Source organism: Oncorhynchus tshawytscha, linkage group LG16, assembly GCF_018296145.1.
Source record: "Oncorhynchus tshawytscha isolate Ot180627B linkage group LG16, Otsh_v2.0, whole genome shotgun sequence".
Lineage (NCBI taxonomy): Eukaryota > Metazoa > Chordata > Actinopteri > Salmoniformes > Salmonidae > Oncorhynchus > Oncorhynchus tshawytscha.
Window position 1 is genome coordinate 11802927 of NC_056444.1, and position 27926 is coordinate 11830852.

General features: G+C 40.4%; 1 protein-coding gene across 4 annotated transcripts in view; it reads right to left on the reverse strand.

Moving 5' to 3' along the window:
• Positions 1 to 26311, reverse strand: part of LOC112215324 (lethal(3)malignant brain tumor-like protein 4) — a 132166-nt gene extending 105855 nt beyond the window's left edge. The window contains exons 1-5 of one of the 4 annotated variants that reach the window (XM_042298780.1): positions 26214 to 26311; positions 7394 to 7500; positions 6475 to 6530; positions 2218 to 2272; positions 1864 to 1949 (exon numbers count right to left, since the gene is read on the reverse strand). In XM_042298780.1, coding sequence (XP_042154714.1) covers positions 1864 to 1949; positions 2218 to 2272; positions 6475 to 6513 — 180 coding nt within the window. In that variant the 5' untranslated portion in view covers positions 6514 to 6530; positions 7394 to 7500; positions 26214 to 26311. Of the gene's footprint in view, positions 1 to 1863; positions 1953 to 2217; positions 2273 to 6432; positions 6531 to 7393; positions 7501 to 26213 lie in introns of all 4 variants that reach the window. The other 3 variants (XM_042298779.1, XM_042298778.1, XM_042298777.1) reach the window with 3 other exon arrangements.
• Positions 26312 to 27926: the final 1615 nt, after the last annotated feature.

Below are 27926 nucleotides of genomic sequence, written 5' to 3' on the forward strand. Positions count from 1 at the left end.
GCGCAGTTGCCGTAGAAATGGGTGTTTGTGCCTCCGACGGAACAGATGTCCTGTCAAATCCCTTCATAGAAAAATTCATACAGTACGCTGCACCGAGTGTTTGTAGCATTGTAAATCATTGTTATGGAGAGAGATATGGGGGAGGCGGGGCATAGGCAACACTGGGGGGGGTCTTGATAATTTAAACATTTAAAGGTCTTATGGGGGAGGGGTGGCATAGGCAACACTGGGAGGGGTCTTGATACTGTAAACATTTAAGGGTCTTAAGGAGAGAGATATGGGGGAGGGGGCATAGGAAACACTGGGGGGTCTTGATAATTTAAACATTTAAGGGTCAAGTCTCAAATCCTTTCTTAAGCTACACTGCGGTCTAATAGTTGTGCTGTGTCCGTTCTCAAATTCACAGTCATTAGAAACAATGGGGACATCCTGGTGTCCACCACCACACACACACTCACCCACCCATGTGCATGAGCACACAAACACAGTGTGATTTTCATCTATTTTGCAGGTCCTTGTCGACCCATTAGAAATAAGTCCTGCAGAAAAGCAGTAGGAAAGGGGAGGATCCGTGATTTCTCCGCAGTTTTAGCACATGGTCCTCCCCCTCTCATCTGAAATCTGGCTGTGTGATCTACAACTCCAGCTACTTCTTCTGGGAAGGCTTTCCACTAGATGGAAAATTGCTGCAGGGACTTGCTTCCATTCAGTCACGAGAGCATTAATGAGGTCGGGCACTGATGTTGGGCGATTAGGCTTGGCTTGCAGTCGGCGTTCCAATTCATCCCTAAGGTGTTCGATGGGTTTGAGGTCAGGGCTCTGTGCAGGCCAGTCAAGTTCTTCCACACTGATCTCAATAAACCATTTCTTTATGGACCTCGCTTTGGGAACGGGAGCATTGTCATTCTGAAACAGCAAAGGGCCTTCCCCAAAGTATGTGGACACATATTTTAAAAAATGTGTTCCCGCAATGTTGCAAGCACAGAATCGTCTAGAATGTCATCGAATGGTATAGCGTTTAGATTTCCCTAGCCCAAAACCATGAAAAACAGACCCAGACTATAATTTGTCCTCCACCAAACTTTACAGTTGGCACTATGCATTGGGGCAGGTAGCGTTCTCCTGGCATCCACCAAACTCAGATTTTTCTGTCAAGCTGCCAGATGGTGAAACTTTTCCTTCTGCTTCGGAGTCTAATGGAGGCAAGCTTTACACCACTCCAGCCGATGCTTGGCTGAACTTAGGCTTATGTGCGGCTGCTCTGCATCTTTTGAAGGGGTGTCCACATACTTTTGTATATAGTGTACCTTTGCATATGTAACGGATGTGAAACAGCTACCTTAGTTAGCGGTGGTGCGCGCTAAATAGCGTTTCAATCGGTGACGTCACTTGCTCTGAGACCTTGAAGTAGTAGTTCCCCTTGCTCTGCAAGGGCCGCGGCTTTTGTGGAGTGATGGGTAACGATGCTTCGTGGGTGACTGTTGTTGATGTGTGCAGAGGGTCCCTGGTTCGCGCCCGGGTATGGGCAAGGGGACGGTCTAAAGTTATACTGTTACACATAGTCCCGTAAACTATATACTGTACAGTAGGTCCTTAACATCCTTCCTTTTAAATCAACAGACCATGTTTAACATCAAGCAGCTGGCTTATGGCCTTTAAATGCAAATAATAGCTTCGGTGGCCTGTATTCTAGTTTAGTAAATTACATCTCGGACTGAATACAGACAAACATGGGGAACTACCTGGACATTTTCATTTTCTGCTGCAAAATGTTCCGTTGTTACGGTGTGCCCTAATGTATAGGGCTCTCGTGTCAAGCTTTAGTAGTAGATAGACCTACTGGTTGATGAAGGTGATGCTTACCTCAGTGAACAGTCTGAGGGGAACTGCTATGGCCTTCTCCTCTCCCAGGTACTGATCCCACGACCAGGCCTTCTTCTTACCAATCACTGCTACCACACCACACTCTGAGTTACATCTCTACTTATGATAGCACAAGCCAGATTCCAGGACACACATCCTAGTCTAAAAACTTCACTCAATGGAGAATCCCTGTGTGTAAATATACATCAGTACTCTACAGTACATAGCATATGCCAGCCATTATCATTTGATATCACTTTAAACATACTCTGTGCATTCATATCAATAACCAGTAGTATTTTAGTATTCAGTTATGACCTGATTGTTGTTATTAGCAGCATTTCCAGAGTTTACCTTGTGTGCTGGTCACTTTGTTCTTCATTTTTGCTGCGTCCTCTTTTGGTCGCTCCTGAAATAACACAGTTGTTACAGGTATAGAATCTTTTAATTCGATCACTGTCGTCTTAATTTGATCACTCGGTTGTCACAGAGAATTTTCCTGCAGAGCAGGAAATGCAACAACAACAAAAAAATACTCTAAACTTTGTAATTTCCACTTTAAAAAAAGTGAGAAATGAATCCAAACTAAAAATGCATCAACCCATACAAAAATGTCCATTAATTATAATCTACATAATAATTCACATTTCCTGTTGCTGCAGGATTATTTTTCTGCTGTGAGAAACTGGGAAAATGATGATAGGCCATCTATAGTTGATGAAAGAAACTTGAGTAACACTTCACAACAAAAGGTCCAGTGCAGTCAAAAACGTGATTGTCCTGTGATTAAAATAGTTTTCAGACCCCTTGACATTTTCCACATTTTGTTATGTTACAGCCTTATTCTAATTGATTCATTCGTTTTTTGCTAAATCATAAAAAATAAACTGAAATACACATTTACTTAAGTATTCAGACCCTTTACTCAGTACTTTGTTGAAGCACCTTTGGCAGTGATTACAGCATCAAGTCTTCCCGGGTATGATGTTACAAGCTTGGCACACCTGTATTAGGGGAGTTTCTTCAGTTTTTTATTTTATTTGAAATATTTTCTACATTGTAGAATAATAGTGAAGACATCAAAACTATGAAATAACACCTATGGAATCATGTAGTAACCAAAAAAAAGTGTTAAACAAAACAAAATATATTTTATATTTGAGATTATTCAAAATAGCCACCCTTTGCCTTGACAGCTTTGCACACTCTTGGCATTTTTTAATACATTTGCAAAAATTATTATGATGGGGTGTTGTGTGTAGATAATTTAAAAAAACAATTGAATCAATTTTAGAATAAGGCTGTAACGTAACAAAATGTGGAAAAAGTCAAGGGGTATGAATACTTTCTGAAGGCACTCTATTATGCTGAATTGTAATGTTGAGTACATTGACCTCTGGAACCTTGGCATTAGGTTCCCAAAGTTGGGTTTGCATCTAAAAAGGTGAAATTAAATGATGCAGCTATTGAGGCTACCTGCCACTTTATATGAGATTAATTTCTGTTAATTTCAAAAAGAGACATGAATTTAGAACATAATTCTACCGAGATGTCAATCACAATTTTAAATGTTGCAGGGTCACCCCCATCCCTGCCTCCAAATGACAGAAAAGCTGTTGCAATTTAGAATTTTCTTCAGAGGTGGAGAAGAGTAGCTGAGGATGAGGAGAAGAGCAGCTGCCAAAAAGCTTTCTCATGCCAGGTGACAGAATAGGAAGATCATTTTCTTCAACTGCTTGCAAAGCAAGAGTTCTCACAGAGATAGCAAACACAGCTTTGTAGTTGGGCTGGGTTCCTCTGGCAATATAGCTAGAACTGGCTTGCTTGATAGATGATTTCTAGTTTAAAAAATAATCACATTTTCCCTGCCTATGGACAGACCCCAAACAATGTACTGTAAGTTAGGATTTTGTAGTCTTTTGCTAGGTAGTTCCTGGATATTAACCTCTTACTCTTCATCTTGTGTGGAATTATTTCACTGACTTTCTGTCTCGGCATTATCCACAGGGTAACTGTCAACTCGAGTCTGAAAATGGACACTGGAGGTAAAGGAATCTGCGGTGTAAGTATCCATTTGATGTTCATGAACATTTGTCAACGACCTGATTAGGTCAAGCTACCTGATTTGGTCGGGGTGCATTGTAGCTAAGCCTTACCCTAACCTGGCACGTCAATGCGCCTAACCTGCTACGTTAATTATCCTAACCTGACAATTTAGTTATCCTAACCTGTAATTTCCCTAACCTGTCATCGATGTAGACAGAACCGTTCCTAACGTTGGAGCCCTGCCTCATAGGGTAGTCACACATTCACCCCTAATTCTTCACCTTGTGTGGATTTTCTTTCCCCCACAGAGACTCTTTCACATTATCCTCAGGGTAACAGTTTACTTGTTTAAATACCTTATTTTCAAATACAGATAAGCGCACAGAAGTAATTTGTACGTTATATTTAGTTTTTCAGATGTGACCTTCCAGTGACTTTCGGAGCACATAAAGGGAAACAATGCAGTCTTAATTGTTTGTTTTGTGTGCCTTTTTTCTATTGCATTTGACATGCATTTACAATTACACCTCTGGCACATATATCACCATATATATTTTTAAAAAGTATTATTCATATGTACATATTGACCATAAATAATCGTGCATACTGTTAAATATATTTACATCAAATGCATGTAAATATATGAATAGCACATGTAAAATGCATACTACCACATATGGACAAGTAAGATGTCAAAAATATTCAAACATATTTAGAAATAGCCAAAATCAAATATGTAAATATATTTATGAAATATCTGTGCCATGAGTAGTACATGTATTTAGATATATTTATTTAAAATATTAGTACATGCAGTTGAAGTGAGAACTCTACATACACCTTAGCCAAATACATATAAACTCAGTTTTTCACAATTCCTGACACTTAATCCTAGGAAAAAGTCCCTGTCTTAGGTCAGTTAGGATCACCAATTTATTTTAAGAATGTGAAATGTCAGAATAATAGTAGAGAGAATGATTTATTTCAGCTTTAATTTATTTCATCACATTCCCAGTGAGTCAGAAGTTTACATACACTCAATTAGTATTTGGGAGCAACACGCTTAAATTGTTTAACTTGGGTCAAACATTTTGGGTAGCCTTCTACAACCTTCCCACAATAGGTTTGGTGAATTTTAGCCCATTCCTCCTGACAGAGATGGTGTAACTGAGTCAGGTTTGTAGGCCTCCTTGCTCGCACATGCTTTTTCAGTTCTGCCCACAAATTTTCAATAGGATTGAGGTCAGGGCTTTGTGATGGACACTCCAATACCTTGACTTTGTTGTCCTTAAGCCATTTTGCAACAACTTTAGAAGTATGCTTGGGGTCATTGTCCATTTGGAAGACCCATTTGTGACCAAGCTTTAACTTCCTGACTGATGTCTTGAGATGTTGCTTCAATATATCCACATAATTTTCCTCCTTCATGATGCCATCTATTTTGTGAAGTTCACCAGTGCCTCCTGCAGCAAAGCACCCCCACAACATGATGCTGCCACCCCCGTGCCTCACGGTTGGGAGGGTGTTCTTCGGCTTGCAAGCCTCCCCCTTTTTCCTTCAAACATAACGATGGCCATTCCTTCTGTTTTTGTTTTGAATCAGACCAGAGGACATTTCTCCAAAAAGTACAATGTTTGTCCCCATGTGCAGTTGCAAACCGTAGTCTGGCTTTTTTTATGGTGGTTTTGGAGCAGTGGCTTCTTCCTTGCTTAGTGGCCTTTCAGGTTATGTCGATATAGGACTCGTTTTACTGTGGATATAGATACTGTTGTACCTGATTCCTCCAGCATCTTCACAAGGTCCTTTGCTGTTGTTCTGGGATTGATTTGCACTTTTAGCACCAAAGTACGTTCATCTCTAGGAGAAAGACCGCTTCTCTTCCTGAGCGGTATGGCGGCTGCGTGGTCCCATGGTGTTTATACTTGCATACTATTGTTTGTACAGATGAACGTGGTACCTTCAGGCTTTGGAAATTGCTCCCAAGGATGAACCAGACTTGAGGTGTACAATGTTTTTTCTGAGGTCTTGGCTGATATCTCCATGATGTCAAGCAAAGAGGCACTGAGTTTGAAGGTAGGCCTTGAAATTCATACACAGATACACCTCCAATTGACTCAAATGATGTCGATTAGCCTATCAGAAGCTTCTAAAGCCATGACACCATTTTCTGGAATTTTCCATGCTGTTTAAAGGCACAGTCAACTTAGTGTATGGAAACTTCTGACCCACTGGAATTGTGATAGTCAATTATAACTTAAGTAATCTGTCTGTAAACAATTGTTGGAAAAATGACTTGTGTCATGCACAAAGTAGATGTCCTAACAGACTTGCCAAAACTATAGTTTGTTAACAAGAAATGTGTGGAGTGGTTGAAAAATGAGTTTTAATGACGCCAACCTAAGTGTATGTAAACTTCCGACTACAGCTGTATATGTATTTAAAATATATGTCAATATATCAGGCTTCTGTATGGGGTTAGGATATGATCAAGAGCTCAGGTTCGGTCGGTCCAGGCCTACTCACTCTCAGACAATATTCCTCCACCACGCCTTTGCTGGAACTCACACTCAGTTTGATTTTCTTCCTGTCCTCTGCCTGCATCATTCGAGACAGGATCGATTCTACAACCACATAGGGGGAAAAAAGCAACATGAAACACAGACACATAGGCCAACAGAATGCAAAAAAATCAAATCAATTGCCATTTAAAATTGTGCATTGCGTTAAATCTCAATTTATTCCTACATGTAATTTTCCTTCTGAACAGAGTGAATGAAAAGCCCCCACATTCCTTCTATAAAAACATGAAAGCACTCTGAAGTATCCCCCTTTCAAACAAAGCAGATTACATTCCTAGTCTTATGTGCACTTCAATTGTTCGCCTGAGACGTAAGCAGCTGGACCGCCTCATTGCCTGTGGTAGGAGACAAAAGCGGAATGCCCCTCCCCAAGTACAGTAACCCATGTGTATTGTGTATAGAGGACATGAATGCATCTCTTTCCCTGGTACATTATGTAAATTGATGTCTGATGGAATCTGGATTGAGTTCCTGGTAAGAGATAAAGACAGCTTCGCATGAAAGTCAAATGAAGTGAAATGGGGTCTGTGGTAGAGGGGGTGGCCGCCACTGGAGGGGCCCGGATTCTCACAGAAAGGCAGTGAGAAGCAGCGCCTGTGAGCCTTCCGAAGCAGATTAATGGATTGTACTTTAGTTACCCGGAAACAAAATGGATTCACTATATAACTGTAATACTTCCTGCTCTAACACAAAATGGTTGCCCTCGGGCCTTGTCGCACTCTGACTAAAGATTATCTGTGTTGAAATATCATAAAGGAAATCTCAGGGCTACAGAGCAAAATAATCACAGTGTAACCTTAACACACCACAAAATGGACTGAAATCATAATTTTGACCATTGACCACTGCTACCCTACGGTTAAGTGAACTCTTTAGTGTTTCAGTGAACCTCCATAGTGACTCACCGTTTGGTATTTCCTTCTGCCCAGTCCTTCGGCCAATCAGGGACTCAGTCTCCCAGTTTCCATTCCAATCACATTCTATGTCTTCAGCAGATCTATTCGAGGCCTAGCTATAGACAAAACAAATCAAATAAACAATGGTTCAAAATGACAGCCAAACATGCCAGTCAATTAATGCAAATTCTTTAACTTTGTTTACAAAACAATTCATGTATGCATGTGCCATACTCTGAAAAGTTTAAATGAGATTTCTCTGTGTAAACAGCGTCCCCAAAACCACCCAGATATTTAGTTTTACAAAACGGTTTGTTTATAAATTACAGCTTAAATACTGCAATGAGGATTTGATTGAATGGCTCCCATATTCTCCATCTAAAAGCTACTGCTTCTCAGGCAGTCAATATCACCTTCCATATTATATTAGGGGGGCCTATTAATTGGTAGAAGGTTTCCAGGAGGTGTGACAGAGAGGGGGATGGGAGCCAGTGCTCAAGGTCCCTGAGGGTGAGTTGAGGTGGGGCTGGTCTGACTGCAGTCTGTAGTCCCTCTGATTAACTGGGAGGGGTGGCTGCAAAGGCTCTGGGCATTAGGGGTAGGCATTTGAAATTATTTCAGTATTTTATAATTTCATTATAAAAATATTGGATATCTGGATAGTCGAAATATGTGTATTAAAAATACACTAGATGACCAAAATTATGTGGACATCTGCTCATCGAACATCACATTCCAAAATCAGGGGCATTAATATGGAGTTAATGTAACAGCCTCCACTCTTCTGGGAAGGCTTTCCACAAGATGTTGGAACATTGTTGCGGGGACAAGAGCATTAGTGAGGTCGAGCACTGATGTTGGGCGATTAGGCCTGGCTCGCAGTCGGCGCTCCAATTCATCCCAAAGATGTTTTGATAGAGCCCTGACCTCAACCTCTCTGTGCAGGCCAGTCAAGTTCTTCCACACCATTTCTGTATGGACCTTGCACAGGGGCATTGTCATGCTGAAAACAGGTAAGGGCCTTCCCCATACTGTTGCCATAAAGTTGGAAGCACAGAATCGTCTAGAATGTTGTATGCTGTAGCGTTTCCCTTCACTTGATCTAAGGGGCCTAGCCCGAACCATTATTCCTCCCCCATTAAAACTTTACAGTTGGCACTATGCATTGAGGCAGGTAGCGTTCTCCTGGTATCCACCAAAACTGCCTGATGGCGACGCATGATTCATCCCTCCATAGAACACGTTTACTCTGCTCCAGAGTCCAATGGCGGCAAGCTTTACACCCCTCCAGCCAACACTTAGGAATTGCGCATGGTGATCTTAGGTTTGTGTGCAGCTGCTCAGCCATGGAAACCCATTTCATGAAGCTCCCGACAAACAGTTCTAGTGCTGGCGTTGCTTCCAGAGGCAGTTTGGAACTCGGTAGTGAGTGTTGCAACCAGGGACAGATGATTTTTACGTGCTTCAGCACTCGGCGGTCCCATAACAGTTGGTGCGATTATTCTCAAATGGAAGAAACACAGAAGAACTGTCAATCTCCCTCGGCCTTGGGCTCCATGCAAGATCTCACCTCGTGGAGTTGCAATGATCATGAGAAGGGTGAGGAATCAGCCCAGAACTACACGGGAGGATCTTGTCAATGATCTCAAGGCAGCTGGGACCATAGTCACCAAGAAAACAATTGGTAACGCACTACGCCGTGAAGGACTGAAATCCTGCAGTGCCCGCAAGGTCCCCCTGCTCAAGAAAGCACATATACATGCCCGTCTGAAGTTTGCCAATGAACATCTGAATGATTCAGAGGACAACTGGGTGAAAGTGTTGTGGTCAGATGAGACCAAAATGGATCTCTTTGGCATCAACTCAACTCGCCATGTTTGGTGGAGGAGGAATGCTGCCTATGACCCCAAGAACACCATCAAACATGGAGGTGGAAACATTATGCTTTGGGAGTGTTTTTCTGCTAAGGGGACAGGACAACTTCACCGCATCAAAGGGATGATGGACGGGGCCATGTACAGTCAAATCTTGGGTGAGAACCTCCTTCCCTCAGCCAGGGCATTGAAAATGGGTCGTATTCCAGCTTGACAATGACCCAAAACACACAGCCACGGCAACAAAGGAGTGGCTCAGGAAGAAGCACATTAAGGTCCTGGAGTGGCCTAGCCAATCTCCAGACCTTAATCCCATAGAAAATCTGTGGAGGGAGCAGAAGGTTCGAGTTGCCAAACATCAGCCTCGAAACCTTAATGAGTTGGAGAAGATCTGCAAAGAGGAGTGGGACAAAATCCCTCCTGAGATGTGTGCAAACCTGGTGGCCAACTACAAGAAACGTCTGACCTCTGTGATTGCCAACAAGGGCTTTGCCACCAAGTACTAAGTCATGTTTTGCAGAGGGGTCAAATACTTATTTCCCTCATTAAAATGCAAATCAATTTCTAACATTTTTGACATGCGTTTTTCTAGACTTTTTGTTGTTGTTATTCTGTCTCTGTTCAAATAAACCTACCATTCAAATTATAGACTGATCATTTCTTAGTCAATGGGCAAACATACAAAATCAGCAAGGGATCAAATACTTTTTTCCCCTCACTGTACATACATACACACAAAAGTATATACACTTCTGTTCAAAAGTTAGGGGTCACATAGAAATGTCCTTGTTTTTGAAAGAAAAGTACTTTTTTTGTCCATTAAAATAACATCAAATTGATCAGAAATACAGTGTAGACATTACTAATGTTATAAATGACTATTGTAGCTGGAAACAGCAGACTTTTTATGGATTATCTACATAGGCGTACAGAGGGCCATTATCAGCAACCATCAGTCCTGTGTTCCAATGGCACGTTGTGTTAGATAATCCAAGTTTATCATTTTAAAAAGGCTAATTGATCATTAAAAAAACAATTTTGTAATCATGTTAGCACAACTGAAAAATTTGCGAGATCTTCGTTTTTTTGGTAATTTCTCACATGGAATAGCCTTCATTTCTCAGAACAAAAATAGACTGACGAGTTCAGAAGAATGGTCTTTGTTTCTGGCCATTTTGAGCCAGTAATCAAAACCACAAATGCTGATGCTCCAGATACTAAACTAGTCAAAAGAAGGCCAGTTTTGTTGCTTCTTTAAATCAGAAGTTTTCAGTTGTGCTAACATAACTACAAAATAGTTTTTTAATGATCAATTAGCCTTTTAAAATGATAAACTTGGATTATCTAACACAACGTGCCATTGAAACACAGGAGTGATGGTTGCTGATAATGGGCCTCTGTACACCTATGTAGATATTCCATTTTTTTTCTTTTTTTTTTTAAGTCTGCCGTTTCCAGCTACAATAGTCATTTACAACATTAACAATGTCTACATTGTATTTCTGATCAATTTGATATTTTATTTGAAAAGGGACCCAAAAAAATGTGCTTTTCTTTCAAAAACAAGGACATTTCTAAATGACCACAAACTTTTGAACGGTAGTGTATATGAAACATCAATGGAGACTTGCTTGTGCTGGTGAACTGCACTGCTTGTTTCAGCAAAGGGGTGGGGGAGGGGCGAGAGATGAGCAGGAGCCCGTGTCTGCGAGTCTGTGTTGTTCCAAACTGTTTGGTTACTTCTCTGTATCTTTCCAAGGTTAAGTTTAGGCATTTATTACAAATTAACCCTTACCATAACCATTCAGAGTTAAGGTTTGGGATAGGCTTAAGTCTTCCAAGTAATTGAATATTAATCATCCGTTTGGATATTCGAATAATCGCAGCGCATCCCTACTGGGCAAGGGGTGGAGCTGTGTGTCCTAACCCTCCCCTCCCTCACTGGGCTCTATTGATCGAATGGTTTCATTTGACAGTGAAAGAGCCACCAGGAGGTTTTTGATGTGTGTGCCGTACAGAAGATAGCAAAGAAGACCTGGTTTTTGGGAGTAAAGACAAAGGGCTAAATCCTAACCTGTATGTGTGCATGTAAAGTACAGTAGGCCTAAATATTACACTGATGCCAATGGTAACTGTGTAAAAGTCTCATGATCTTTAGGCTTCATCCCATTGATGTCACAGTATGTCCTAAGACCGACAGTAAATAACGACATTGAAGTGGTTGGTATGGGTATGATGATATTGTGTGAGGCTGACAATGTGCAACGATGTAAACCGTCTTAAATAAGCACACCACTATAGCTGAAAAAATACAATTTTCCAGCGATCTCCACTGCAGTTATCCAAAAAGACAATTACACCCCAGCAAATACACACCAGGCCTTAGTAATGCAGCGCGAACTGTGTACCTGAATTAATAAAATTGTCAACGGATGAATGCTGCCACCATGACGCGATGAAAGAGACCCAGAGATTAGGGGAGCTAAATAATGGCCGCTACCATAGTGTGGACTATGGGGGAGCCCGTGGGGTGGTGGCTTTGGATGCTGGAATTATTTTGCCGTGGACAAACATGGCTACTTTTTGAAGTAATTTGTTTGACAAATCAGATGAACGTATCCTGAATGGTTGTGTTCATGACACATTAAAAGTTCATAAATGTTCACAGTTTAAATGACATCTTTATTATTAGAATTAAAAATGTTTTGTGCAAGATTCCATTTACCTCGATGGCTTACACCAACTTTCCCCACACCCCAGAGACCCCTCTTTCACATTTGAAAAATGCCCCCGCCCCCTTTTTATGATTGTTTATTGAGCCTATATTAAATAAGGCACCAAAATCTTGATTTTGTTCAATTTGAGAGACCTAGAAAAATGCTGGTTTTGATGCTCATTTTCTGCAAGTTTAACAAAACTCATGTAATCTTTTAGGTAGCCTATTTAATAATAAAAACAAAGTCTAGACCTTATTTCCCCAAATGTTATTTCGCTACCAAATGTATTATAATTTATATGAACCCTCATTTCATTACACATAGTCTCTTTTACAGAAAGTGAATAGATCAATTGATAGCAACAGAGACACACATTGTATAATATTACTTCCCAAGCAAATACTCCTAGACTTTAGAAGGCAGGTGCTCAGCTTTTGAATGTCACAGACAAATCAAAGATAGGTGCCACTCTAGCAGATGGGGGAGTACAGTGAGTGAGTGAGTGAGTGACAGACAAAGGGAGCAGGGAGGTAGAGCCAGCAGCTAACCAAGCCGACTCGCACTATAGTAGACTAATAGCTGTCAAATCTAGGTTATTCATCATCCAATGATTACGTAGTACTTGTCTTGACTGCATCAACTGGGCGAAGCTAGTTAAGATACTTGGCTATCATCGTTAGCTAGCTAGGCTAATTGAGGCTGCATGCACTTTCTCATCCTACCGTTACAAATAACACCAACTTAATTCAGAATATTAAGCAGCTGCCTAACTTTTGGCTCATGGTCGTTGTAGCCTATCCTTCTCCTTTAACTGTAAAATCTGTCATTTTAATTCCATCTTCCATTGATTAGATATCTCATAACTTCTGCCACACACGGAGGCTCTATGACTGCGGTCTATTGCCGCTTTGATGACTTATGATTGGCTAACAACAAGCTAGACGTGGCACGCTCCACTCTCTTTACTGCAAGCAGTCGCATTCGGATCTGTAAGGGAGCTTCCGGACAAGTCAGTTAAAATAACACAAACCCGAGACAAGTGGCTGATCCGACCCAGACCTGTGACTCGAATATTCGGGTACAGGTGGTTCCGTGAAGGTCACAAATGAGCGCTGTTACACACCCATGCATGAATCTAAGAAAGTTAATAGCAGGCCATGCATGGGCAAATAACAGCATGCATCATTCTCCAGACAGAAAGGTGTGCGAGAGAATTTGAAAACAAATCCAATTTTGATGTGTCCATTTATTTTCCCTTTCGTACTTCCAACTATTTGGACATGGTTACAACACTGTACCTACAGCTCCTTCGGAAAGTATTCAGAATCCTTGACTTTTTCCACATTACAGACTTATTTTTTTATCCTGAGATATCTACCACACACACACACACACACACACACACACACACAATACCCCATAATGAAAACAGGTTTTTAGAAAAGTTTACTAATTTCTAAAAAATAAAAACAGAAATACCTTATTTTTACATAAGTATTCAGAGCCTTTACTATGAGACTCAAAATTGAGCTCAGGTGCATCCTGTTTCCATTGGTCATCTTTGAGATGTTTCTACAACATGACTGGACTCCACCTGTGGTAAATTCAATTGTTTGGACATGATTTGGAAAGGCATACACACCTGTCTATATAAAAAGGTCCCACAGTTGACAGTGCATGTCAGAGCAAAAACTAAGCCATGAGGTCGAAGGAATTGTCCGTGTCGAGGCACAGATCTGGGGAAGGGTACCAAAACATTTCTGCAGCATTGAACGTCCCCAAGTACACAGTGGCCTCCATCATTCTTAAATGGAAGAATTTTGGAACCACCAAGACTCTTCCTGAGCAATCGGGGGAGAAGGGCCTTTGTCAGGGAGGTGACCAAGAACTCGATGGTCACTCTGACAGAGCTCTAGAGTTCCTCGGTGGAGATGGGAGAACCTTCCAAAAGGACAACCATCTCTGCAGCACTCCACCAAATCAGGCCTTTATGGTAGAGTGGCCAGGCAGCAGACACTCCTCAGTAAAAAGGTACATGACAGCCCGCTTGGAGTTTGTGAAAAGGCACCTAAAGGACTCTCAGACTATGAGAAACTAGATTCTCTGGTCTGATGAAACCAAGATTCAACTCTTTGGCCTGAATGCCAAGGACCATGTCTGGAGGAAACCTGGCACCATCCCTACAGTGAAGCATGGTGGAGGCAGCATCATGCTGTGGGGGTGGTTTTCAGCAGCAGGGACTGGGGTCTAGTCAGGATAGAGACAAAGATGAACGGAGTAAAATACAGAGAGATCCTTGATCCTTGAAAGCCTGCTCCAGAGCGCTCAGAACCTCAAACTGGGACAAAGGGTCACCTTCCAACAGGAAGCACACAGTCAAGACAAACAAGCTTGTAGCATCATACCAAAGAAGACTCATCGCTGATAAAGTGTGTCAACAAAGTACTGAGTAAAGAGTCTACATAAGTATTCAAATGTGATATTTCTGTTTGTAATAAATAAGCAAACATTTCTAAAGACATGTTTTTGCTTTGTCATTATGGTGTGTAGATTGATGAGATTTTTTTTCCATACATTTTAGAATAAGGCTGTAACCTAACAAAATGTGGAAAAAGTCAACGGGTCGGAATATTTTCAGAAGGCTGATAATGTAAAACTTTAAATGTCTTCACAGGGCCTCCGGGTTTAGCAGAAGTCTAAGGCAATGCATCGCAGTGCCACCAGAGATTCTGGGTTCAAGTCCAGGCTCTGTCACAGCCGGCCACGACCGGGAGGCCCATGGGGCGGCGCACAATTGGCTCAGCGTCGTCCGGGTTAGGGAGGGTTTGGTCGGCAGGGATATCCTTGTCTCATCGCGCACTAGCGACTTTCGTGGCAGGCCGGGCGCAGTGCACGGTCACCAGGTGTACAGTGTTTCCTCCGACACATTGGTGCGGCTGGCTTCCGGGTTGGATGTATGTGCATTGTGTCAAGAAGCAGTGCGGCTTGGTTGGGTTGTGTTTCGGAGGACGCATGGCTCTCAACCTTCGCCTCTCCCGAGTCTGCACGGGAGTTGCAGCGATGAGACAAGACTAACTAATTGGATACCACGAAATTGGGGAGAAAAAAAAGGGGTAAAAAATATATAAATATAAAAATGTCTTCATTTTGAAACCATTGAGAGTGCAATGTTTACCGTTCATGTAGACTCTTTTTTTCTCACTTTTGTTTATTTCACTTGCTTTTGCAATCTAAAACACATTTCCCATGCCAATAAAGCCCTTTGAATTAAACTGAGAAAGAGACAGGGGATGACATGGTACTCAGCTGCAGGACATTGTGCTTATTTACCCACTACGTGCTTTTAAAGTAAAGGGAGTCATTATATGTTCAATTGAAAAAAATCCAACAGGTTTTTTTCTAGAACTGAAAGTGGTTGCCATTTTCACGCCTCCACAATAAATCAGTACAAGACATCTCCATCATGAGCCTGGCTCCTTTATGTTGCTTTTGAATGACAAGAAATGGAAATATCTGACACACAGAGGCAGGCCTGTTTGTGTTCACAATAACAGAGCTCGCTAAGAGAATCCAATAAACACTGCATAAAAACACCATTCACATTATAATGGAGACTCCACAAACATGTTCAGTAGAGGGGGAAAAGGAAGAGAGAGAGATAGACAGCAGTGACATATGCTCATGGTGAGCCAACACTTTCGGTGCATTCTTGGCAAAAGGAGGGAATTGAGTCGGTCCTGTCGCAACATTTCCTGATCTCTTCACAACATTATGAACATTTTATGTTCTGCCTGTTATAGCTAGAATCTTTAATTGCTACATACATTTAACTGATAAATTAATGAAAAAATAATTTATTTTGAAAGAATATAACTTGCAAATGTCTCATGAGCCTAGTTCAACGGTCGTAAACAATTTGTAAACAATGTAAATGTAAACAAACACTGTGTAGCCTCAAAACATAATTAAACTATAATTGTTATATCATGGATGGTCAGTCCTTGCGTCCATATCGTTGTCTATGAATTAGAGTGGTTCAATTTCTCCAGACCCATCCCTCACCTTTTTACGAAAACAGAGGTAAGGCTTGGCACTTGAAGGCACGCCGTTTGTAGCCAATAAGAGCTTTTCACCCTACAGTTAAACTCTCCCTTTGTCAGAGCAGCTGGGCTCAGTCTCCCTCTATGTTCTCTGACAATGAAGAGCAAAACAAAAATCACTATTCAACCGCCCGCGGGACAAAAAAAAAAAAGAGACCAATTGTAATCTGTCCTAATCTGACTGATGGCCAAGGCCTCTGCGTAGTCTGCCATCAGGGTGACATATCTCTGAGACATCTATAATTGCTCACTAAATTCATCTGGGTTGTGACGACTGCTACAGGTGGATCCCCAATTATCTCCTGTGCCATCTGAGAATACACCCACACCTGATAGTTTGGGGATTAACACAACAGATAGAGAGTTACAGAACACTTGTTCTCTGTTCTATTATTTACCTGACAGAGAAGTGTCATCGCTGGCACATTAAAACCCAGGCTGAATTCAAATATACAGGTATTATTATGTGATGATGTCAAGTGTCAAATGGAGCCTGGTAACTACATACGGTCTGAAGAACAAACAAAAAAAGGGGGGAAAAGTTCAAAGTCATTCATCAAGGCGAGGGAAGGGGAATTCATACAACTACACGTCTCGTCATACTAGACACAGTTGGGTTGCGTCAAACCTTTTTTCAATAAACTCCTGTGGAAATTCCTAACTCACATCTTTTCCCCATTCAAAATGTAATTACTATCCATTTGCAATGCAAGGAACAAAATGTCTAAAGCAGTGGAAGAAGACCAGAACAACCATTTTTGACTCATTTTTATAGGATTAAAACACATATCTCCTATGGCTCCAACTGCTCCATCCTTCATTTCGATTTGAGGATTATCAGTAAACCCAGTTGTTTTTTTATCTACGACAGTGTACAAACACTAACGCATGAGGGAACTTTGGCTAAGAGTTTTTGCAGCTTTAGTTGCAGCAATGTGGTATGTTAATTAAGGGACTAGGGACCACACACTCCCCCCAACACAGCATGAGGTTTCACAAATTCACACATTTTCCATGACTTAGCAAATACCCACGTTGCTTCAACACAACAAAAGGGGACAGAGGCTGGAGAGCATAGAGGGTAATGGTGAGTCGGAGGATGGTTATTACGCCCTGGGTGTTCACAATTCATATAGACAAGCTTAAAGGAAACGCAGCAAACTGGGATTGGGAATTGCCTATCGGAAAAGCTGGGCAAGTGATGATTAGCACAACGACAAGTTGTGACAAAACGTGCCCAACTCTAATTGGGTTTCCAACAAAGAATGACTACAGGGTACGTCCTGTTCTATTCTATTCTGTTGCAAAGGGAAAAAGGCAATTTGTTCTCAAAGCTAAACAATGCTTCCAGATTGCATGCTGGTGGCACTCTCAATACAACCCTCAAGTCTAGTAAACTGGCTCGTGAATCAAAGTATGCTTGATCAATAGGAGCTCTGAAGCTGGTGAGAAGAACATAACACGAACACATTAAAATTCTATTGAAATGAGAGACAGTTTTTTTTTTAAAGCAATCTGCTTCGTCAATGCCACATAAGCTTATAACACAGTAGAAAAGAATAAGTTGGGCTTAAAATGCCCTAGACTTACAACGGCAACAAATGTCACCATGTTATCATATAGGCTCCGTCAAAGTGCATATATGATGAGAATAGATATTATATATGCACAATTACACTCAAGATTTGGCTCTCTCAGTACACTATAAATATGTTCAAAAGAATTATCCTGAAACCAGTTTGTACCTCATCTAACTTTTTTTGATGTCAGACCAGCCTTGACACTGACTAAGACACCAGCAATAACTCAATTCGATGTCAAGTCATAATGAGCAGGTCCGATATCTGACAAAGCATGGTATCCATGAATGAAAAACACATTCAATTAATATACATCACGTCGATCTTATTCATCAAATTTCTGTGATATTTCCAATCATCAAGGTTTCATGACTTGAGACAAGAGAAGAGCTAGTAGATTTTCAAGATTCCTACAACATGCCTGCTGTTTTTATTTTATTTTTTATGGATCTTGATCAATTGATATAGCTTGACAACATTTGTTATCATTTTGCATATTGATAAATAACCATTAAGGCCATTAAAACTGAAAGTCAGTCACTCTCTTAGATAATACCTTAGTGTTTAATTCATAACCAGAGAATGTTTCTCTGTTTCAGTTCTAAAATCACATTTCCAACTACAGTGTATCTAGCTACCCATTTCATTGAGATAAAATATCACAGATTTAATGCAGGGATTTGACTGAAACGATAAACTTGTGTCACATAACTAGTAATGACTGGTTGTTATAAGTGAAGGCTATATGCAGAATTCAAAGTGACAGTGTTTCTTTCCGATTGAGGCATGGACTTTCATGTTGCTGAAATGGCAGTGTGCCCCTGATCTGTGACTTGCTTTCCTCCTATTGAAATCTAAAACAATGGACAACTTGCGCCATGTCAAAAATGTACATAGAGTGTTTTGTCCTTTAAAAGTTGCAGCGTACTGCGGCGCAGCTTGCATGGTGCTGCAGAATTCTATGGCACGTTATTTAAGTGTTAACCACTGGTACCATTAATGCTAGTTAGTGCTAGTTTGACCACCAAAGGGCATCTTTGAAAAGCATTTGATAGCCTTCAATAATGGCTGTACTAGAGAATTTAAAACCTTTTTTGTAAGAACATAGTATATGGGACTGATTTTTAAGAAATTTTGCTTAATACTATGGTGTTTATATTCAAAGAAAAACCCTCTGGGTTTCCATTAAGATGGAACGGAAAATATGGCACTGTACAATGTGATGGTCGGGGGGTAGGCTACAGTACTTTGCTATTTAGCTAAAGAATCCCTGTGTCGTGCGGGCACGCGGGAGACCGGGGTTCAATTCCCCGACGGGGAGGAAGGAGTAGGTTGTCCTTATAAATAAGAATATGTTCTTGCCTAGTTCTGACTTGCCTAGTTAAATAAAGGTTATACTAAGAGCATTACATTTCTACACCCTAATTGTAGTCTAACCAATACCCAAACGGAGATTAAATGAAAATAAAAATCTCATTGATTTATCAAGACCAGTCCCCGTGATTCTCTTAGAGCAGGGCGAAACAGTGATAAAAAAAGCTCAGTAGTCCTGAGTCTGCACAACTCTCCCAGGACCTAGGATCAAGAGAGACGCTCAAGTGTTTTAGTACTATATCTCTTGACACAATGATGAAAATAATCATGGCCTCTAAACCTTCAAGCTGCATACTGGACCCTATTCCAACTAAACTACTGAAAGAGCTGCTTCCTGTGCTTGGCCCTCCTATGTTGAACATAATAAACGGCTCTCTATCCACCGGATGTGTACCAAACTCACTAAAAGTGGCAGTAATAAAGCCTCTCTTGAAAAAGCCAAACCTTGACCCAGAAAATATAAAAAAACTATAGGCCTATATCAAATCTTCCATTCCTCTCAAAAATTTTAGAAAAGGCTGTTGCGCAGCAACTTACTGCCTTCCTGAAGACAAACAATGTATACGAAATGCTTCAGTCTGGTTTTAGACCCCATCATAGCACTGAGACGGCACTTGTGAAGGTGGTAAATGACATTTTAATGGCATCGGACCGAGGCTCTGCATCTGTCCTCGTGCTCCTAGACCTTAGTGCTGCTTTTGATACCATCGATCACCACATTCTTTTGGAGAGATTGGAAACCCAAATTGGTCTACACGGACAAGTTCTGGCCTGGTTTAGATCTTATCTGTCGGAAAGATATCAGTTTGTCTCTGTGAATGGTTTGTCCTCTGACAAATCAACTGTAAATTTCGGTGTTCCTCAAGGTTCCGTTTTGGGACCACTATTGTTTTCACTATATATTTTACCTCTTGGGGATGTTATTCGAAAACATAATGTTAACTTTCACTGCTATGCGGATGACACACAGCTGTACATTTCAATGAAACATGGTGAAGCCCCAAAATTGCCCTTGCTAGAAGCATGTGTTTCAGACATAAGGAAGTGGATGGCTGCAAACTTTCTACTTTTAAACTCGGACAAAACAGAGATGCTTGTTCTAGGTCCCAAGAAACAAAGAGATCTTCTGTTGAATTTGACAATTAATCTTAATGGTTGTACAGTCGTCTCAAATAAAACTGTGAAGGACCTCGGCGTTACTCTGGACCCTGATCTCTCTTTTGAAGAACATATCAAGACCATTTCAAGGACAGCTTTTTTCCATCTACGTAACATTGCAAAAATCAGAAACTTTCTGTCCAAAAATGATGCAGAAAAATGAATCCATGCTTTTGTCACTTCTAGGTTAGACTACTGCAATGCTCTACTTTCCGGCTACCCGGATAAAGCACTAAATAAACTTCAGTTGGTGCTAAATACGGCTGCTAGAATCCTGACTAGAACCAAAAAATTTGATCATATTACTCCAGTGCTAGCCTCTCTACACTGGCTTCCTGTCAAAGCAAGGGCTGATTTCAAGGTTTTACTGCTAACCTACAAAGCATTACATGGGCTTGCTCCTACCTATCTCTCTGATTTGGTCCTGCCGTACATACCTACACGTACGCTACGGTCACAAGACGCAGGCCTCCTAATTGTCCCTAGAATTTCTAAGCAAACAGCTGGAGGCAGGGCTTTCTCCTATAGAGCTCCATTTTTATGGAACGGTCTGCCTACCCATGTCAGAGACGCAAACTCGGTCTCAACCTTTAAGTCCTTACTGAAGACTTATCTCTTCAGTGGGTCATATGATTGAGTGTAGTCTGGCCCAGGAGTGGAAGGTGAACGGAAAGGCTCTGGAGCAACGAACCGCCCTTGCTGTCTCTGCCTGGTTCTTCTCTAGGTTTCTTCCTAGGTTTTGGCCTTTCTAGGGAGTTTTTCCTAGCCACCGTGCTTCTACACCTGCATTGCTTGCTGTTTGGGGTTTTAGGCTGGGTTTCTGTAGAGCACTTTGAGATATCAGCTGATGTATGAAGGGCTATATAAATAAATTTGATTTGATAAAATAGTTGTAGGCTTTTGCTTCAAATCCTATTGCTTCTAACTTCAATATGCTACGCCACTTTTAACAGCACATTACTCAACACTAGTGAGAATCATGTCGCCTACGTTAGGCCTACAGTATATCGAAAAATATGACTCTCTGCCAATAATTACATATTGAGGATTCTAAATTAAAAACCAAAAGCCACCTCATGGGTCTCCCGGTGGCGGCCGGCACGGGTATCGAACCTGCATCTGCAACAATGCATTTTGCACAGCTGGAGCCCTCATCCACTCCGGAGCCCAAATCCACATATCAAAATACAGAGAGGTGTTGGTAAAGGTATATTGTCCTGCTAATAGCCCATAACGGGCTATTATAATACTGTACATGGTGTCCAGGTCAGGATAACCAAAACATTACTTTATTAAAGACTATCAGAAAGAATGTTGGTACTTATTTATTTTGATCCATAACCATGAATGAGTGTGTCACTCAGCTTTATATAGGTGCTGGCTATACAAATGTGCCATCAACTCGATAATATATAACGATATTTTAGGTTATTTCGTTTTCAAAAAAACTAAAGTGAGCGATTGTAATTTGAAAAGGACAAAAAAATGTATTTCTGTTTTTTAAAGGAGAGAAACACTGGGCCAATTGTGCGCCGCCCTATGGGACTCCCATCACGATTGGATGTGAAACATAAAAATACTTTTTGTGTTATTATTTATTTGTCTTTTCAGGTGGATTAAACTGAAATTGCAACCAATGACAGCCGGTTGTGATACAGCCAACCAAACATAGAAATACATTTGACTATAGAATTCTCCCCCAACCTCCTTCTCGACAAGTCTATTGTCCAGCTACCTGCTAATAGCCATGTTGGCGCAGTACAACATGACCGTGTGTGTTTGAAAGAGTATTTTCCAGTAAGAAACCATTTGTTTCCCTTCATTGGACTAATTTGTCCAAATATTTCTGTAATTCAGTGATATTTATTCCCATAGTAATTCACTATTCACTACGATAAATGGGAATCCCACCATTACCCCTGGTGAAACAAAACCGCAACTCTTCAGTGAAGAGCACTTTTTGCCATTCCTGTCTTGTCCAGCAACGGTGGGTTTGTGCCCATAGGCAATGTTGTTGCCGGTGATGCCTGGTGAGGACTTGCCTTACAACAGGCCTACAAGCCCTCAGTCCAGCCTCTCTCTGCCTATTACGAACAGTCTGAGCACTGGTGGAGGGATAGTGCGTTCCTGGTGTAACTTGGGCAGTTGTTGTTGCCATCCTGTACCTGTACCGCAGGTGTGATGTTCGGATGTACCGATCCTGTGCAGGTGTTGTTACACGTGGTCTGCCACTGCGAGGACGATCAGCTGTCTGTCCTGTCTCCCTGTAGTGCTGTCTTAGGCGTCTCACAGTACGGATATTGCAATTTATTTCCCTGGCCACATCTGCAGTCCTCATGCCTCCTTGCAGCATGCCTAAGGCATGTTCATGCAGATGAGCAGGGACCCTGGGCATCTTTCATTTTGTGTTTTTCAGAGTCAGTAGAAAGGCCTCTTTAGTGTCCTACGTTTTCATAACTGTGACCTTAATTGCCTACCGTCTGTAAGATGTTAGCGTCTTAACGACCATTCCAGAGGTACATGTTCATTCATTGTTTATGGTTCATTGAACAAGCATGGGAAACAGTGTTTAAATCCTTTACAATTAAGATCTGTGAAGTTATTTGGATTTTTACTAATTATCTTTGAAAGACATGGTCCTGAAAAAGAGACGTTTCTTTTTTTGCCTAGTATATATTGCCCTGCAAATAACAGGGTTAATAATATATCTGTTAGAATAGGGGTCTTTTATATAGTTCTAAATTAATAATAAATCACTGTTTTTTTTTAAATAAAATAAAAATTGAGATGATTTCATTTTCAAATAACGTAAGATTAGCGAGAAAGGGGCCATTCTTGAACATGGGGTGAGACATTGTTACTAATTTGTAAATAAAGCTAGTTTGTTATTTAGAATGATTTCTTTCCATTTTTAGAGGGGGAAACCAAAAACATTCAGTCATCTCATGGGTCTCCCAGTCGAAGCCGGCATGGGTATTGAGTCAGCATCTGTAGCAACACAGCTTGACATGCTATGCAGTATCTTAGACTGTGGCACCACTCAGGCGCTGTACAACTTGACCGGTCGGGAGTAGCCTACACTACTACATTAAGAGCAAAATAAAATAATAATAACCTTAGTGTAACAACAGTTTTAGTAAGTAATACTGAAGTCGTGCACAATTTTCAGTTTCTATTTAGGTTTATGTCGCCCATTCATTGTCAGAGACACAGTATGACCCAAAAGCATAATCAGTGCTCCAACTCCCCCTTGCACTGGTCTGGAGTGATGAAGTGGTGACGCAGGGTAGCGTACTAAACCACAAATTATCTCTAAGTCCCGCAGCATAATCGCAAAAACTTTCAGTGGAGCAAACACTTTACGCAAAGAATTACAAACCATTCAACATTGTTAAAAACGAACACGATACAACTAAAACTATACACTTAAAACAGACGAGGTCACTGAAATGTTTTGCGAAGAGCGAAACCCAAGCCAGTACTGCAATACTGAAGTAATTAAGTTAAAAAGATGATATGCATGATAGAATCCGCTGTCAAACTTAAAGGGATAGATAAACAAGTCTTACAACGCATTATAACTGCATCGTAATGCATTTTACCTGCAGAATTTAAGAGAAGTGTAACAGCATTGTTTTGAATGCTTTACAGTCAGTAGGATATGTAAAATGACGGTACAAAATGTCTCTCTTAACCGGACCGTAGACTATACAATGTGCAAGCCAACTGTAAAGACGAATAGTTGACTTCTGATATCAAGTGTTCATGAAAATAGATAAAACATTCGCTCAGTTTCCAAATAACCCCTCATCCATCAGCAATAAGCATTTACCATTCAGAAAGGGGGGTGTTCCCTTCGCTCATATCACATGACATGTTCACATCCAAGTCCAAGTTACAAACTGACGCTTTACAGTTCGGGACAATGATATCAGGTCTCCACCAATCTCCTTATAATGTGGGATGACATACCGGCTTCACTTGACAGCAGAAGCCAAATGTAAAAACTTAGCAATGACTTTACCAAGCCAGTGCAACATTCTCTATAATAGAGATATTGAAGGCACAGCGTAGATTAGAATATGGTTCCACGCATGTTGTCAGTTAAGATAATTTACTAAACTCAACCGAGGCAATAAAAGTCACAGTTTGGCCAATTTGTTATCGTTGAATAGGTTCTTCCACTGGTACACAAACTGAAGAGGCTTCTCAAGCCAAAACACTTTATTCATGTTTTATCTGTGTGCTACAACAGGAAGTGTTATGTGGCAGCTATATTGCGGCGTGAAAAGCAGAAAGCATATGAACTACTTTCTGACACGGACATCAAAATAAACACCTCAACAATATAACCTTTAATCTGACTTTTTGACAATCACAAGACAAGGTACAACATCCGTCACCTTCAAAGCAAATGGAAATAAGTATTGAATAGAAATAATTAAATATATAACAGCAGCAAGTCCATGTTGTTGCTGTGATGATATAGAACAGGGGTATTCAACTCTTACCCTACGAGGTCCAGAGCCTGCTGGTTTTCTGGTCTACCTGATAATTAATTGCACCCACCTGATGTTCCAGGTTTAAATCAGTCTCTGATTAGAGGGGAACAATGAAAAATAATGCAGTGGGACTGGCTTAGAGGTCCAGTTGAGTTTGAGGGCTCTATGAAATATTATACATTAGGGTCTATTTTCTTAGTGCTATTTCTAACGAGTAGTGTTTCACTAATTAATAATAATTGAATGACCAGAGAACTAAAGGGGGAAAACCTGTTTGACAAAGCAACAATACATTGTTTAAGGCAGCCCCCGCACCTCTCTGATTCAGAAGGGTTGGGTTAAATGCTTTACCACACACTGATTAGGAATCCCCTTTTCCTTTTCCTTGTTTGTGAAAAAGGGTTGGGTCTTCTGGGGGCGTGTGTGCTGGGGGTGTGTCTGCTGCTATTTTAGTTTAGGCAAATGTATTCTTGTTTTGTTACTTTAGTGAAGTTTAACTGTGGTAACATTTTACTGCATTACAGTCATACAAACAAGCCCTTACATTCTTTACTCAACAGGTGTATTTTATTCCCAATTTACAATTGTTTTTCTTCAGTTTTCTTCAAGTAAATTATGAGTGTGCATCTACTTGTATCTAATCATTGAATAGGATAAGGTTTTGACAATTATTAGTAGGGGTGAATGATTGTTAGAATAAGAACACAATTTTAATCTTTAAGAATCAGATATTATTTTATATTTTACATTTTCTGGATAGATTGTGTTACAGTGACATTTAGAAAACACGAAACAAGTTGCCATTTAGGCCTAAGGTTTTATAAACAAAATATGAGAAGCTTTATAGGCTACACCTGGTCAGTTCAAATAAACAGAAAACGATTGTTGTTAAACAAAATGTCGAGGTAATCTAAATGTTAGAGCCAAAACCACTTTGTAAGGTGCCAAGATGAAACTGAAACTCCAGCCAACTAGAAAACAGCTTGAAAGAGAAAACAGTTCTGAAGTCAAGGAAATAAAAACAATGTAGCGAAGCTTCATCAAACAACTTCTTATCATTGTTTACATGTCTCCTCGCACAAGGACAGATGCAACTCATCACGTAGCTACCAAAAACGCTACCGTGCAGAGGAAACATTTCCGAGAACAGTCAGAAAATTATAGTTTCACTTAGCTTGACTGGCGTGCTACGCATTGTGTTTACACTATCTCGTATCACTTGTTTGGAAAATGTTTCAGCAATAAATTGACGAATACATAGACATAGTTGATTTTACTTAATTTAGTGGGTCAGTAGTTGACGGAAGGGGCATATTATATGTTCGTTTGCTTAATAGGAGAAAACATGAGAGATTAGCGCGAGAATAGCCATCTCAACACATCAGAAAACGATGGGAAAACCCGACACGCCATTCGAATAGTTTTCGTCCTACAAGATGCAGCTCTTCCATAGTGTGTGCTTGGTCATATTTTAAAAACAAAGTACAGTAACCCAGCGGTTGTATGAAATTATGAATTCCTTACCAACACGGCTGTCGTTTTGCCCCTCAATGTTGTGACAGGAGGAATAGGGTTCTCTCGCTGCGGTTGTGCGCATGCTCTCGAACAGCCCTCTACTGGAAGACTCATAACTAAATATTAGATGGCGATTGAACAGGTGTGAAATATGGTGGATGGGCAGACGATAAGGAAAAGGTGGGCTACAAGACAAGGATTGTACAAGGATTGTAACAGTCCATACTTTCTTGTAAATATAATTGGATATTAATTATAAAATACTAACCTACTGTCAATAAATCAATAAAAATTTGACAATTTCATGTAATGGAATTGAATTTCATGCAATCCTGAAATTCCTAACATTTTTAGCAGAGTAGTCTATACATTATACCCGAGTTAAGAATAGAATAGACAGAGTTAGAATAAACATAATTCCATATAAATGGTGAGGAATTTCACGGAATTCCTATTACTCAAATTTTACTCCGATTTTTAAATCTGGCCTCTCTTCGGCTTCCTCTTATTTCAATTCAAACTTGAACTATTGAATCTATTCCTGGACACAAATATGGGTTCATAAGGAAGAAGATATAATGGGGTCATAAGAAGATAGAATGGGTTCATAAGGAAGATAGAATGGGCTCATAAGGAGACATAATGGGTTCCAAAGGAGATATAATGGGCTCATAAGGAGATAGAATGGGCTCATAAGGAGATAGAATGGGCTCATAAGGATATAGAATGGGTTCATAAGGAAGAACATAGGATGGGTTCATAAAGAATAAGATAGAATGGGTCCATAAGGAGATATAATGGGTTCATAAGGAAGACGATAAAATGGGTTCATAAGAAGGTAGAATGGGTTAATAAAAATATTGGTTGGGCACATTTGCACATAATGACCTGTGGCCAGACTCCTGTTATGTTGTGAACTAGATAAGTCATGTAACCTGCATACAAAGACTGATGTAGCTAGTGTAAATTATATTTGTATGACTCTGCTCTTTCTTTCTCCATACAAACACCTCAACAACATCCCTGCTGTATTTCTGCCAGGTCGCATAAGTAATTCATGATCACTCTCCTTGTTCTGTTCGTAAAGCAAGGGTTGCCCTGGTGACTGGCTGCAGCAATGCAGAGGCCTGAATAAAATATTATGCTACAGTTATTTTAAATAAATAATGGAATTTGACATGTTTCTTATGTAACTCTCTATTGTAGTTTCTGGTTCTGTGCCCTTGTTGCCAATTTAAACAACGCTCGTCATCATGATCTATCATATGACTGACTATTCCAATCAAGTCCAATTGATGGCCCATGGAGCTGTCATTTAAAGCCTTTTCCTTTCCTTCTAGTGGGCATTGGTGTAAAGTACTTAAGTACAAATACTTTAAAGTACTACTTAAGTAGTTTTTGGGGTATCTGTACATTACTTTACTATTTATATTTTTGACAGCTTTTACTTTTACTTCACTACATTCCTAAAGAAAATAATACACTTTTTATTCCATACATTTTTCTTGACACCCAAAAGTACTCGTTACATTTTGAATGCTTAGCAGGAAAGGAAAATGGCCCAATTCACACACTAATCAAGAGAACATCCCTGGTCATCTCTACTGCCTCTGATCTGCTGGACTCACTGTGTGTGCCCCTGGCTATCTGTAAATAAATAAATATAATAATAACAAATTGTGGGGTCTGGTTTGCTTAATATAAGTCATTAGAAATTATTTG